The 16,825-nt window shown below is 29.9% G+C and overlaps 1 protein-coding gene across 2 annotated transcripts in view; it reads right to left on the minus strand.

Moving 5' to 3' along the window:
* LOC119668688 (zinc finger MIZ domain-containing protein 2) overlaps positions 1–16,825 on the minus strand; it is a 50,970-nt gene continuing 34,145 nt past the window's right edge. Inside the window, exons 2-12 of one of the 2 annotated variants that reach the window (XM_038078281.1) lie at positions 12,918–13,470; positions 11,374–11,661; positions 5,042–5,859; positions 4,856–4,974; positions 4,641–4,773; positions 3,683–3,896; positions 3,241–3,587; positions 2,770–3,165; positions 2,563–2,701; positions 2,077–2,487; positions 1–763 (exon numbers count right to left, since the gene is read on the minus strand). In XM_038078281.1, the coding sequence (XP_037934209.1) occupies positions 632–763; positions 2,077–2,487; positions 2,563–2,701; positions 2,770–3,165; positions 3,241–3,587; positions 3,683–3,896; positions 4,641–4,773; positions 4,856–4,974; positions 5,042–5,859; positions 11,374–11,661; positions 12,918–13,470 (3,550 nt within the window). In that variant the 3' untranslated portion in view covers positions 1–631. The remainder of the gene's footprint in view (positions 764–2,076; positions 2,488–2,562; positions 2,702–2,769; positions 3,166–3,240; positions 3,588–3,682; positions 3,897–4,640; positions 4,774–4,855; positions 4,975–5,041; positions 5,860–11,373; positions 11,662–12,917; positions 13,471–16,825) is intronic. The other variant, XM_038078283.1, reaches the window with a different exon arrangement.

The raw sequence follows: 16,825 nt of genomic DNA on the forward strand, positions 1-16,825 counted from the left end.
TTTTTAAATTTATTTGCTCTCAATTTTATTTTAATTAATTTAATTTTTATTCAAAATTTAATTATTGTGTTTACTCGTATGTTAATGAACGCTTCTGTGTAAATGGATGTGTATGTGCGGCTTAAAGCTATATTAAAACTAATGCGGTAGGGGCCCACATATATATATACATATACATATATATACACATACACATATATATATATATGTTGAAAGCCCATTTCTATGCTTGGTAATATAATAGAGTTTAAATGTTAATAATACTATATACAAAAGTTTTTAAGGAAAATTGTAATATTTTCTGTCGTTCTCTTAAGTTAAAATAGAGTAATAATCTTATCATTTGCATATGCTTCTATGGTTTGAATTTAAAATTCCATCAAATACTATTTACATTAATTTAAAATTTTATTGTTGTGGGTCCTTTGAGCCAAAATTCCTAGTGAATGCTTCAAGTTTGGTTTATAGCTTTAAGATAAAAGTATTTTTATGTTTGTTGCATTTTTTATTTTTTGTTTTTGTTTTTTGTTTTTTTTTGTCAAATATAGTTTCTTCCTCTTTCAAATTTTCTTATTTGATTAAAAAGTTATAGGACCATTTAAGAATTAGTAGAGCAGCAGTTAAATACATTTTAATCAAAAAGTGATGCTAGTAAATCATCATTATTGTTGTTGTTGCTTGAACCACTGGATGGAGGTGTATTTAAATCTGGTTGTGGATCTAAATATGATAAAATTTCCATTGGATCAACATCTGATAAGAGCTGAAAATAACAAAAACAAATTAATTTAATTATAAATTTAAGCATTTTTCAATAATATTTTTATTTATTTATGCAATTTAGTTAATTTCATTAATGGCTTTTATAGATCCTTATGCTGATGATGACTCTCAGGGAGAGTCGAAATATAAATAAATATATAATATTAAAAAATATTAAACAAACGTTGAATTTTAATTTTAACAAAAGTGACTTGTGTGTGTAGCCGGATAAAAAATATATAAAAACCATTACTAAAAAAACAGGTTGATAAATAAATTCAAAACTTAATAGTTTGATTTTAATATTTAATTTTGTCTTGATTTTGATATCCCAGGCATGAAGATTTGACAAATGATTTTTATAAATTTTAATATTCTGTGCAAGTTTTTCCGTCACGCCCTTATATAGCTTATTCCTCAATATATCTAGGCTTAAAGTTAGCTTTTTACATATATCACACTAACAAAAACTATACATGCTATCTTGTATAGTCTCTATTCGAATACAGATACTGTTTCTTTTTCGAGACCAGAATTTCTTGGCAAAAAAGTTCCCAACGGACATTAGCCTGATATCTTGATATCTTCAGGAAAGTACGATGCTTTTCTAATCCAATAAGAAGTGTCTTAGCCAAATTAAAGTAGGGATATCGACATGAGCGAAATATTTTCTTGTCAAACATAAAGCATGTGCCACAACATCAATTCCCAACATGTGCCCCAACTGCAGCTCTACTATCAATTAAGTAGCTTTAAGCACTATTGGTCTTTGGTTTGCAGTGCAACGAAGTTCTCAACAGACCATTGCTCGATATCCCACATCAGCAAGGAATAAATATGCATTTCTAGTCCAATAAGAACTGTCATACTCTAATTGAAGTTGAGACATAAACACACATATTAATGTAAGACCTATAGAAGTGGTAACGATTCTCTATCTCAATCTATGCTATTTTTAAATAGATGCCAATCAGTCCTTATCCATTCCTTATCCCAAACTACACCCCCTCTTCTCATTTACTCCCCAACTATTCCATATCATAATCTAGGTATTTGTATGTTGTAATTCTTTTCGTTGCCATCTAGCGAGCAACAATATATGTCGCGTCTACCTGGTCGTCTGCGTTTTTGCATAAATAATATATTTCCACCTATTAAGCGGTCTTCATTAAGTTTCCTTGTCAAATAATCATAACCGGGAAATTCAAATCATCTAGTTTTTTTTTTGAAATTAATATGAATATCTTATTTTTCTATATAATTAATTACGTATATTAAATGATTTAATTAAATATGCCGAAATAAATTACTTACATTCAGGTCGTTTGCGGGATCGCAATTATCAATGGTAGGTTCAAAGCTATTCAATTCGGCATTCAAATCGCTATCATTCAAATTGATTAAACCATTTGACTGTGAATTGATTAATGAATTAATGATGTGCTCCTGTTGGGATTGTTGTGAGTGCTGCTGGTGTTGTTGATTTTGTTGCTGCGAACTATCGTTACCATTAGTATTGCCACTATTGGGCACGTTCAAGCGATTGTTATTCGGTGTTCCTGGCGTCTGTGGTGAACAATGACCAGGACCAGTAGTATTGCCATTTGCATTTGGTGTACCACAAACAGGTTCATTATGTGCAGAGCTAACACTTGGTGGACCACCAGGTGTCATTGGATGACTAGCTCCGCCAGGCGTGTGTGGTGTATGCGGGGTATGAGGCATCTATATTACACATAGGAATAGAATCAATTATTAATAAAAAGTTTATTTAACGCCAATTATCAATAACACACATACCTGATCGTTTAATGACTTTTCCATTGCATTCAATTGATCGAGTGAATTTACAGGTTCACATAACAAGTCATTGTTGTTGCTATTTTGACTGTCATTTGGTGTATTGTTAAAGTTATCAAAAGCATTACGATTAACAACACTGTAAATAATAACAAAATTACAATTATAATCTGTATTCATGGATATTTTTTCAACAAATAAACTTACCCCTGCGCATTGCCTGTTGCACCCGGCATATTGTTACCATTACCACCCATCATATTGCCATTCGCTATAGAATTCATATCATGACTCATATATGGACTCATCGCCTGCGAATTGTCCCATGTTGGTAGTTGAGTGGAGCCTGGTGACATTACTTTAGCAATATCATCACATAAAATCTCCTGCTTGATGATAGGTATATTTGTGCCAGTGGGAGGTGCATTTGTACCAGATGTTGTTGGGCCGTTATTATTGGGGCAACCCTGTTGATTGCCCTGTACTGCACGCCAATTTGCTGATGAATCAATTATCACTTCTTCAACATCAGTGTTAGCTAATGTATTTAATATGGCCCATATATATTGATCGATTTCCAAGCTTTCGGTGAGAGCTGGTTTACTGTTAATTAAAATAAAAAATTATTAATAAATATTATTCATTTGAAAAGAATTTTTATTTTAAAGTTATACTTACTTGCACTCTGGACAACGCCAAGCACCGCGTTCACAATTCATCATCAAATAACCTTCAAGATCAAAGCACTGCACGTGCTTGCACTCAAGTCCTCTTGCCGGTAGACGTATTCGAGTCTTCAATATTGGACACTTCATTGAGATCTTGACGATTTTATTTTGATCGTTGCTGTTGTTTTCGGTTGTTGGTACAGGATTCGAACTGTTACCGCCGCAAATGCCCATTGCAAAGTTACGTTTAATTTTGGCAACGCTATGATCGAGTGGTAGCAGATTACGTTTATGTAGGCTTTGTAGCACCTGCCGCACAGAAGGACGATGGACTAGTTGTAGCACAAATAAGTGAGACTATAATGAGAAATATAAAATTATAATTTATTTCCATAATAACATATTAAATGTAATTCATAAGCATGTTGAATTATATTTTTAGTAATACTTACACAGCAACAGGAACTTGCAGTCAATTGGAGCGTATTACGTCCAGGTTGACACACCGATTTTAAATAGAGCGGCCGTAACGCCTGTCCGGTTTTTTCGGATCGTTCAATATTCAGTGGTGTAGCGTTAGCAGAGACAGTAACTGTATGTGGCCAATTGGTGTTCATTTGTCTGTCGTCTTGATGGAAGCATTTTAACTGCAGCTCGAGATCGGAACTGTAACGAAAATAAGAAATAAAAATTAGTTTTTGGGAATAGTTTTATAGTGGTTTATTTGTATATTTATTATTAATCGTATAAGGTCGAAATACATTGCTAAGTAAGGATATATTCCAAAATTAAAATTTTTAATAGAATTTTTTTAGAACTAACTTTAAATATGTTTTCATAACTATACTAAGTATGGATACATTCCAAAGTTAACTTCGATAATAGTTGAAAGCTATGGGTTAAGTTATACCGGCGTTTCAAAGGAATCCACTTAGGCCTATTGGCCCATTATGTGACTGTATACTCAGACAAACTCAGAGTCTTAAAACAACTCTGAACCTTTTGTAAATCTTAAAATGCAATTTAATGGGAGATCTTACAGTTGATCAAGATTATCAAAAAAGAACGCCAGTTCAAGGTAAGACGGAACCGCGAGTTTTAACAATAAGCCAAGGTGGTTTAATTGTAGTCTCTTGCTTATGTTAAGTAGTTCGCGGAACCGAAATTAAAATTCACTTAATCAAGATAGTAAGTAATTCGAAGCATATATATGGTATATAGTATATTATATAGTAGTAATCTATAGTTTGTATTCAATTACTATATATATCTATAAATAAATATAGATATTTTTATACAGGCAAATAAGTAACAAATATATTTATGAATCTATGTAGTATATATGGTATGAAATAATCTATAATCTAATTAAAAATTTGATTAAAAATTTTTATATTTTTTTAAACTTACCGACACATGAGCGTATTGTAGACATTTTGTTTTAGATGAAATACATGATTACTGACGGAAAGATTATGCAACAAACGGAACGGTGGAAGTATGATGCCATCACGAACGGGGAATGTCAGTCTCATTTCTTCGCCTAAAGAATAATTTGTAAAATAAATAAAAATATACACAATTAGTTATATTTAAAAACTTAAAAGAATCTTGCGCTTACTTACTGTTGTCTAACTGTGGTTTGATATCTGGATTTGGACTGACATACGGTACACTGCAGGCGGGGGTTAAAGGAGGAGTTGGATTACCAGGAACTGGACTGTGCTGATAGTTTTGTTGAAATCTGAATGATAAAATATAAATATATATGAGTAAAATATGCACGTCACTCTCAAAGAGATATTACCTACCCTTGATTCTGGTATGGATTGCCAGTGCTAGAGGAAGAGCCCGGGCCAGCCGGACACATACCGCTATTACTATTGCCACCCATTCCCATGCCAGCACCAGAACCTGGATAGAATTGCGCTTGTTGTGAATGATGTGAACTCATACCAGCACTACTGCCATAACCACCAGGACCACTTTGTGGCATACAACGTTGCATGCTGCTCATGCCACCAGGACCCATACCACTAGGACCCATACCACCAGGTCCCATACCACCAGGACCCATGCCACCAGGTCCCATACCACTATGACCCATGCTGCCAGGTGTCATACTGCCCGGACCCATACCACCGGGACCCATGCTACCAGGAACCATACCACCAGGTCCCATGCCACCAGGTCCCATGCTAGTAGGACACATACCACCTGGACCACCACGGCCATAACCGCTCATAGGACCACGTCCATAACTGCCTGCGCCAGCTTGCATAGGTACAGGTACGCCACTACCGGCCTGTGGATGCATTTGCTGGCCATATGGCATGCCCTGTTGTTGAGGAACATTTTGAGGATTCGCATTCATAGGATACATATTGGCACGCTTTTGTGCTGCATGCATTTGTGGATTTGGATACGGTGCCATGCGTCTTTGTGGATAACCACCATTGGCCATCCCCTGCATTTTCGCCATTGGATTCATGGCATTCATTTGCTGTTGCTGTTGCTGCTGATGCGACAGCCCACTCATGCCACTCATACCGCTCATACCACCCATGCCAGGCTGCATGCCACCAGCACCGCCCATTGTCATATTTTGCATTTGATTCATTGGACTCATCTGGAATTAGAAGAAGAAAAGGGTTAACAATATGTTTTAATAATTATATGAGTATTTGAATGATGATTTAATAAAATTTACCACTGTGGCTACTTATGTATTGCGCACAACCGCAAGAATTTCTAGCCCTGCAGTTAAGTTTGACTCGTGTGGAATGACATTCCAGCTCTAAAGTATGATTATTTGTCTAATAATAAAGCTTATGCCATAATTTAATGCTCATTTCAATAATAATTATGGTAATAACAGCCAGCCGAGTAATGTTGCTGCGACATAAAGCCAGCGAGGTGCTGATGCAAGATCGCCTCTTTACCGTTGCAGCAGAAAGACAAATATTAGCGTTCATTTATATAAACACAAACTTTGCATGAAATTCTTTTAATTTCAATTTGAATTTGAAATTCATCTAAAAAGTGAGTAAAGTTTTCAATCATCTAACCTTCATTAGTATAAAAATCGCATTGCGAAGCGACTTTTTGTCGCACCGTCGCCACCTTCGCCAATTTAAATGCGCATGTGCAACCGATTTTATAATAATTTAAGCGGTCGCGTTCGCATTCGCATTCGCAATTATTTAATGCATTTTTAGTCGCATGCAGTTTTATTTGCTTTTGTTTAATTTATTAACTACTTTATACAATCTGTCGGTGCGATCATTCGTCTGTCCATCCATCCATCTGTCACTACAAAATGATTGCATTCGTTGCTTCGTTGCTGGTCTTGCACTTGGCATGTGCAAATAATTAAAAATGTTATTGAAAATTTTTCGACTCGACGACAACGACACGCGAGTTACGTCAAGTAAGGTAATATAACAACAACAGCAACAACAGAAGCAACAACAATATTATTGCAAATTATAACTAAAACAACAACAATAACAATTTGCATATATAACCTAAGCCGACGTTGCGAAAGATCAGCGGCTGCTCACTCAATTGAATTCAGTTTGAATATCGCAAGTTGCACTTTGCACAATGGCACAAATTATTGAATAACAACAATAGAAAGTACATGAAAAAAATGTTTACTACAAATAATTAATAATAGTAAGTAAAAGGTTTCAATATACAATTAAAATATTTCAATGAAAGATTGCTAACTGCCAGCACTTATAGTAGAAAAACGAAATCGAGGGGAAAAACACACAAGTTTAAAAAATTATTTAACACTCTACGGTTCCTTCATAGTTACTTAAGATCTAGCGACATTGAAGGAAACTTCTCTTTTGTTTAGAATTAATAGTTAGATCAGATTAGGATTGATTAATTTTCTAGTTTCGACTTATTTGATCAACTCACTTAGATCCGACAAATCCATTATAATGTCACCTCGGGTTCCTTTACTTAAGCTCTAATGGTTATTATAAAAATGATTCTATTTAGTGGTTACTATAGATAGTTAGGCATAGTTTATGTCCATAGCAATATAGAAATATAGAATAATAGTTTCCCTATTTTCATAGTCACACACTCCAATAATAAATAACTATTAAACCCCATAGAATATTAAAACCGTGAATTATTACTGTTTAACGGGGGATCCTAACTGCTTTATTTAGCTTTAAAGGTTGTGATAAAAATGATTCTATTTAGTGGTTGCTATAGATAGTTATGTATAGTTTATGCAAATAGTATAACAAAATCTCTTTATTTTCTACGTATAGGAATATAGAATAACAGTTTCCTTATACCTAGTTAAACATTCCAACAACAAATAATATTTATACCCGTAGAATATTAAAACCGTGAATTATTGTAGTATTGATGATACTATATATATTATATAGTATATATAGACATACTATATATAATATACAGTACATATATAGACATACTATACATATTCTATAGTATATATATAGACATACTATATATAATATATAGTATATATATAGACATACTATATATATTATGTAGTATATATATAGACATACTATATATAATCTAACTTATATAATAAAATGAACTTATAGACATTTACTACTATGTCGATCGATAAACTTATAGTTGGTCGGAGCATGTCACAAATTTGACAAAGAAAAAAAATGAAACAGAAATATAGGAAACATTGAAACCACTAAAACTGGAATTCATCGGTCATATCTTACAGCAGCCGAAAAAATACAGCCTGCTTAAATTGGAGGAAAACATGGCCCTGGTGAACAAAGACTATCGAGGCTAAAAAATCCAGAAAATTAGAAGATAGAATTGAAGAAAGACTTGGTAGAATATAAGGAATATTGTGGCTTCAAAACGTTTACCATTGGAAAGCATAATTGAAAGACGTTGTGCTCTTGTAGACAATAACATAAAAATCTCCGACAATGGAAGGCAGAATTAAAGTGACATGCGGCCAAGGTGGGCGAATGCTATAATCGCTTAAGAATCTATGACAGAGAAAGCAGAATTAAAGAAACACCCTACTGGGTAGACAAAGGATGTTGTGGCTTTAAAGTCTATGATAATGGTTTAATAAAAGTACAAAGTTGCCTTTAGCGAATCTTTAGACAAAACAGAAGTATTGAACATGTCTACCAACGTTGGAAGTGGATATGGTATCTAAAGCAAGAATGAGAAAAACAATTCTTAAAAGAAAAGGTCCTTAAAATAATAAACTAGAATGAATGGAAAATCATGAAAGAAATCAATGCGCAGATAAACAGACTTTAGTATTGAATTTATTAATTTAAAAATTTGTGTTTATTTCTATACGTATATTATATACTATATAAAAAAATGCAATTACAATATATGCAAAGAAAAATTAAGTTTCTAGGAATGAATAAAGAAAATTTACATACACCTATTATTAATGTTAATGTATGCTGGTTATAGGGTATAGCAAATTATTATATACGCATATGTCTAACCATGTAATTTATATGAAATAATCACATTCTATTATAATTGTTATTGTTTTTTGTTGTTATTGTTATTTAAGTTAAATAAGTGCATTGTATAATATTATTGTTTTAAATTAACTATTTCTTTCACAATTGTTGCGATTTATTTTTTCTTTTTTTCAACGAATAATTTCATAATTTATTCAAATAATTCTGAATTATATAATATTGTGCATTAAAAAGGTAATGCATATATATATAGCAATTAATATATAATTATATATTAAATAGTATTAATAAAATTGATGCTTTCAAAGGTAATAACTTTGTAACTAAAGTGTTGTATTAAAGGTTTGACGATAATTTTTTTTATTAATTGTATTTATTTATTTATAATTATAAATCTTGATAGTAACTTCTAAATTTCTTATAAACCATATAAATAATTTTTTATAAACCATACTTAAGGATGACTTAAGCACAAAAAGTTAGTTTTTATAAATTCAAAGTCTGTTGGTTAAAGTCGATAAATATACAAATCAATAGTTAATTAATTCTTAGAAGTACTGTAAAACAGATTTCTTTTTTCTTTTAGAATTTCAATAATTGTCACTTATGTACTTTAATTGATTATTTGTAATATAAGGTACTTAAGGTAAGTGAAATTATTTATTTTTTTTTATGATTTAAGTAATAAATGGGTTCATTACAGAGTACAAAAGTCTGCTTTGAAAATAGTTCTGAATAAAAAAATACTATTTAAATTGATAATATCTTCATAACAGTTTATATTAAAAATTTACTTTTCTTTCGTTAAAATAGACGTTAAAAATCAATTTGATTTTAATTGATTGTAAAATTATAAGTGAAAAGTATTTTCATAATCTGTTGTTTAAAATCAGTCAAGTTTATTACATATCTTTAGGCAATTTTTTAAAAAACAATGTATAGATTATTAATTAAATCATTAACGAATTAAAAAAATATCATGCTCAGCGGTTGTTAAACGATTCGTATTGTGTAATGACAAACCTTAAATAAATCACGTTTAGTTTTGAATAAAAGTTTTGCTTGAAATAAGGGATGATATAAAAAGTATTACCCAATATGTTACTGAATAACAGTGCTGCCATATCAGGACGACTATATAATTAATTGCATATAATTTTCCATGTCTAAGTGTCCAAATCGAATATCAAATGAGCGCCTGCTAAACTAAACGAATCAAAAAAGCAGCACAAACTGAGACAAAAATGAGTAGATGGAAGTCAATAGGCCCCACATTTAGACAACGGAGAAGTTAACATACATATGGAGGCAAGCTTTGGCATTGAAACCACGAGGGAGCAGAAAACCTGGTGTGCTTGCGAAAACGTGGAGAAGAATATTCGAAAGTAAGCTAACTGAAGAATGAGATACATAGAATGATATCTATAGCGCTAAATAGAGTTAGATTTAGAAGAATTATTGAGGCCCTATGCTCCACTGGTGGAAGTGGATAATAGTAGTAGTAGTGATTTGCTATTTATATAAAGCTTTTATGGTCTGCTATACAATATTGTTATGATAAATAACGTTATATTTATTTACCTTTATATATACATATATCTAAATATATATATATATATATAATATTATTATTAGTTAATATTGCGTTAATTAAGTTTAAAAAAGTCTTTACAAATATTACAAGAATACCAAAATATTATAACTCAACAAAATGTCTTACTAATGTTTCAGATGAAGTCAGTGACTGTTGCCAGAATATTGCTGTATATCGCTATATATAATATCATAAAAATAAACATAACCAAATTTCTAATGGAAATGATTAAATGATTAATTTATAGAGCATCGAGGATTTGTGATTTCATTTGTTGACACATTTCAGTTTCAGACTATTTAATTGTATTAATCATTGAATGAATTGCATTGTTCACACCTGCAATTTGCATTTTTAAATTTGAAATCCGTACGCCATTAGGTACACGGGTCTGCACCAATAAAGTAACAGAAGAATGAAATCATCTCAGTAATATTCACAACAAAAACTATGTATATAAATGGATGAATAAATTGTTAATTTATTAGTATTAGTAACTCAAATCGCACGCGTTTAATTAATTTTTTAATGAAGTCTATTAATTCAAATTAAAAAAGTAAAAAACAAATTAATGAAGAAAAATGTTGTGTTGGAACAACAAAGAAAATGCATTATTAAATTGTTGACAAATTGATTGACAATTGTCACAGAATGAGAATACTTAGAATAAAATTTTGTACACGAAGTTGTAAAAAAAAATATGCATATTTTTATTAGATACTCGCACCTTCAATCAATTTCAGGGACAATAGTAATAGAAAAGCATATCAAGTTTAAAAAAAAATATAGAAAAATAAACTGAAAAGTCAAGCTACACATGAGTATGAATAAAATTGTAGCGCACAAGGTTATATGTAACTAACTACTTGTACAATATTTGTCCCTGAGGTACAATACCTATAGTTCATATTAAATTTAAAAACTATGGTATACTATATACTACATAGTATATCCTATGTATATATGTATGTCCTTGCTCTATTGTTGACATTGTGTAAGCACAGAAAAGTCATAAAGAGAAAGGTAAAAAATGAAAAATAAAGAAAAAATTTGGATTGATACTCACTTGATGATGCCTTGCCATTGCATTTGCTGCTCCAGCACCACCGCTGCCACCACCATTATACGCTGCCATGCCATGCACATTGCCGCCATTCATATGACCCATTTGACTCATTTGCATAGCATTACCACCAGCACCGCCAACACCAACGCCTGGGCCACAATTACCGCCAGACGCTGCCGTTGGATTCATACCACCAGGGCCAACATTGCCATTCATATACTGATGAGGATGTTGCGCTTGTGTACCACCAACCATACCATTATTAGCGCCCGGGTGCATACCACCCATCTACAAAAAGGAACAAAATAAATTAAAATCATAAAAAATAATATTGTTTAGATAAATGTTAAAGGATCACAGCTAAAAGAACAGAAATGCATGAGACAGGCATATGTTTGTTATCAAGAGTAACAGAAAGGGGGTGAGAGTGTAAAATTTTTTATAAATAATAAAAAAAATTATTATAAAAGAAAATTCTTATATATTTTCATTAGCTGCTTATTTAGTTTTATTTTTATTTTTAACTTTTTTTTGTTCTTGTTTTTGGTTTGTTAAATATTTTCTTCTTCAGTTTACTAGACTTGCGGTTTTGTGGTTTTTGTTCGCATGCGAAACCAGCGTACCCCACTGCACTTCAAAAAGTAAAAGTGTTGCATATAAAAACGGGTGTAGGTGTAACTTTTGTTACAAATTTTTAGAAAAACAGTGGCAAGGATATTTGTGTTTGTAATTTGTGGTTTAAGGTTAGCCGGGCGTAACCTTAAAGCCTACCACAAATGATTTCAGAAATTTTACTTGATTTTCACACATGAAAGACTATTTTCTAAGTTTAAAATAAAAGATTTATTTAATGAAATAAGAAATACACTGACTTGTGGACATTAAATAAATATTTTAATTTTAAAAAAGATAGAAAACCTTTCAATTTTCTACAAGTAAAATTAAATCATTAAAAACGTCATACTGCAATGAATTGCTTTATTAAATTGACTTTATACAAAGCCCTTAATTTCATTTATACAAGCAATCAACAGCAAACTTAGTTTATATATAAAAATATATTAAACAAGCAAAGTTAAGTTTATAGCTAACAGCACCAAAAATGCTTAAAATGAAAAGAATCTTCATTTCTTTTGCATAATTTATTGTATAGTACTTAACAAAATTGAGTATTATAAAAAAAATTTGACAATCTAAGAATTAAATATAAAGTCATTATTATAATTGCCTCAAGTGAAGTCTGGGAGAGGTCATTATAAAATCAATTGTTTTAAACACAATTCTAGTTAAATATGTTAAGTAGCATTCTTCAAGAAATAATAATTAGAACTTACAGGTCTTGATATAATAACGATATTTTTTATGAAGAAATGTTTAGGATCGAATAAATTGTTAAATTTTTAATTTAATTAAAGAAATAGTAAATAGATCCTAAAAGTATGGGTTTAACAATATCTCTTTTTTAATATTAATAATACTGCTATATATAATTTAATATTGATTTTTATAACACATAAAAAAAAATGATTATCTTTTTCACTTACTTGACTATAACTACTCATAGCATCCATAGTCGTTTGTTGAGCACCAGTTGCTGTTACCATATTATTATAACAGCCGGCACCTGTTTGTGCAACAGCTGGTCCACCAGTACCACCACCGCCGCCGCTGGCTAAACGTTCGCTAGCTGTAAATTCGGAATTTGGACCAAATGTATTTCTTAAACTGCGTAAACTATCGGAATCACCTAAACCATTATTCATATAACCAACATTTTGTGCTTGTTGTTGTTGTTGTTGTTGCTGCTGCTGCTGTTGTTGTTGCTGTTGTTGTTGATGATGAGAATGTTGTTGATGTGGATGCTGTTGTTGCGAGGAATATGCGAGAAAATGTTCGTGTTGTTGATGAAAATTTTGTTGTTGATGGAATTGCTGTTGTTGTTGCTGTTGCTGCTGATGAAATTGATGTTGTTGCTGTTGTTGTTGTTGTTGCTGTTGTGCTTCTAATGCTGTATTATAACCGCCAGGTGGTGAAATTTGGCCCCCTAAGGCTGGAGCCCTTGAGGAGCCTGCTTGGCTGTTCATTTCATCATTTTTTCTGTAAAGAACAAAATAGAAAAATTTTTAATATTTTAAGTCAATTATAATAAAAGAAACTATATTATTAGTATTTTTAATTAAAATTTTTAATAATTATTTTTATTAGAAATTTGTGATAAAAACTTTTAGTAAAAATTTTTAATAAAAGATTTTGGTAGGAATTTTTTATGGAAAAAATAATATATGTTAAAAAAAATTATTTTATTGAAAATATTTTGTTGAATATTTCATTCATTATAAAGATATAATGATAAATTTTTATTATAAATTATTTCTAAATAAATATTTAAATATTTAAAATTTAATTTAAAAATTTAAATAAAAATTTTTAATAAAAGAAATAATATTTTTTAGTAAAAATTATTGTTAAAACATTCATATTTTACATAGATAAAATAATTTATTTTTTATACTTTAAAAAACTTTTATTCATATCTTTAGTAAAATTTTTCAAAATAATTTTAAAAAATAAAATAATATTTTTTAAGACAACTTATTTATCACAAAATTATTATTTATTATTTTTTTTAAAAATATATTATCGAAATATTCATTATTAGGATATAGTTAAAAGGTAAAAAAAAATTTATTTAAGACAAAATCTATAAAATTTTAATTTAAATATAAAAATTTAAATAAAATAATAAAAGGACGCAAGCAGCTAACTTATAAAATATATCAGTAATAAATTGCAAGAGAGAGAGCACAAAATAAGCTATATGTATATATGTAATAAATATATATTTTTTTAAATAATATTTCCTAGAAATAAAAGGTACATAAAAGATGATATTTAGGAGCGTCCACCGAAAAAAAAACCATTGTTTGCAAATATAATAGTAAGACAAACACAATCTTATGTATTTGCTTATATATATATTTTCATGTAAAAATTGTATCTTTGCATATAAAGATAGGCACATATGTTTTTCCACCTGTCCATTGCGTATAAATTTAATAAATATATTTTTTGCTTTCATTCAAGGATAAGTCCTAAATAAGTGCTTGTGTACAGTACAAAAGTAAATGTGGCGCGTGTGACTGTTGACAACAACAATGGGAACGGAACATAAATGTAATTCTCAATATGTACACTTTAAACTTAGTCTTCAGGCTGCAGCAGTAGCCGCCGCCACAGCAAAAAAAGAAAAAGAAAAAGGTAATATATTTTGCCTTAATCAAAATTGTATATGCGGCCAAATTATTATCCAAAAAGGTTAAAATGGGAACACTTAAGGTAAAAATTATTGAAAACCTTACACATGAAAAAAGGAAGGTGAACAGCTGTCATTAAGGCATAACAGCGTTAATGCAAGCTGCTCTTAATTAATTATTTACAAAATATAAGCCACAAAGCGGACGAAAAATGAAAACAAAAAAATATATAAATTGAAATAGTTTTTGAACAGATAAAATAATGTCAAAAATATGAAAAAATTATATGAAATATTTGTATGATGATGATGATTGTATGATATATACATATATGCATGTCATATATTTTTTTATATGTATATCTATTGAAGGTTTATGGAAGGTAAACTTTATATATTATGTGTAAACACACACATATAAACTTTATATTATATGTTTATATATGATATAATATCATCAGTAATGAGTTGAATATTTAAGATCTTTGAGCACTTTTTCTTACCGACTTGACAGAGCTATCATTTACAAAATTAGAGAATTGTCAACGAGTTTTTAGACTTTTAAGGTTTGTTCACTTTGAATTAAATGGGGGAATCGTACATTCTGACGCAGTTCATATGCTGACCTTTATTCTGTGTATGAACCACGCTAATCTATGGTATCACAATGGACTATTTCTTGAGCTCAAGTGTATGCAAGCCCGCCGCTACAATCTAACCAAACTTTTTCTGTTATTGTGATTTTGAAAACAAAAATTTTAGAAAATAATCTTTTTTAACTGATTTAAAATTTAGTTGCTATTTAATTTATTATCACGAATAAATTTTTTATATTTGAATTCTATGAGAATAATTAGAACTGCCGTATAATTCTCCAACGTTTTAAATTTTTCATATTACGAGTATTACAACTTTTATTTGAAAGTTAATAAAATATACAACATGGTAAGTTATATTCTTCTTAGCATGGTAGGTTGTTGAAGATTTGAAGGTTCAAGTACTATGTGGTTATATTCGTTTTTAATATTGGTTGTGCAAAAGAAATATTTTTGTAATAAAAATTTTTAATATTTTGATATTAAGAGATATTCAAAGAAATTTATGTGTGTATAAATTAAAATTTCCACTGTAATTTGGCGCTTTACATACTTTTATCATTTTGCATTAAATTTGTAAAATTTGTAAAACAAAAAAAAACTAATAAAATATATGTAAAATCATTTTCTTAAAGGAGCGAGCAATCCTTTTATGACAATAACATCAAAGGAAATGTATGTATGTAATATCAAAGCTCTCCTTGACATATATATTTTTTTTTATCAACGGTAATTCATAAAGCAAAGAAAAGTTAAATGGAATGATAAAAAGCGCTAATTTGCAGAAATGAATGAAAAGCAACTTTTGTTAAAAACTTGCAAAAAGAAAAGAAAATTGTAAGCTCGAAGGAGAGAAAAAGAACAACTTTGTTGCTTTTCTACTTTGTACTGTGACATTTAAAGCGCTGCTGATGACGTGCAAAAACGAAATGCACTTTACATTTTCATTAGCAGACAACAAAGTGGGACGAAGTAATAGTGGGACATTGAATTAGAAAACATAACAAAAACACAAAAACAAAAAATTGTAACCTAGAAGAAAGGATAAATGTACAAATACAATATTAAATGTGTGTGTAATTATGGAGTGCACAAATATTTTGTGTGTAGTTGTGTCGAAATATGAGAAATAAATATAAAAATAAATTGTTTTTGATTTTAAACCTTTACATATGCGTTTGTTTAAGTTAATAATAACTACTTAAACTAACTACAAATGCTTATATGTTTTTGATTAATAAATATAAAAAATATTAAAAGTAAAGCTGAGCTCGCAAAATAAAAGCTTCAATAATTAGGTTGAGCTGATGTCACAGTAGCTTAAGTTTTTTTTTCTTAATTTGTATTTTTTTTGTATTTTATTAATTCTTATTATTATTGTTGTTGTTACTTTGTTTTTAGTTTTCTTCTTTTTATTTTATTTCTGTTTACTTATTTTTATACAATTTTTGCCTATTTAGTGCGCTGTCGAAAAAAATCCAACAAACATTTATATTTTTTAATTAAAAGCAACTCTGTAGTGCGTGAATGTGAGCTTATATATGTTTGTGTGTTTATATAGTTTGTGTGTTTATATAGTTTGTGTGTTTAAAATACAGCACGA

The sequence above is a fragment of the Teleopsis dalmanni genome, chromosome 1 (assembly GCF_002237135.1).
Source record: "Teleopsis dalmanni isolate 2A chromosome 1, ASM223713v2, whole genome shotgun sequence".
NCBI lineage: Eukaryota > Metazoa > Arthropoda > Insecta > Diptera > Diopsidae > Teleopsis > Teleopsis dalmanni.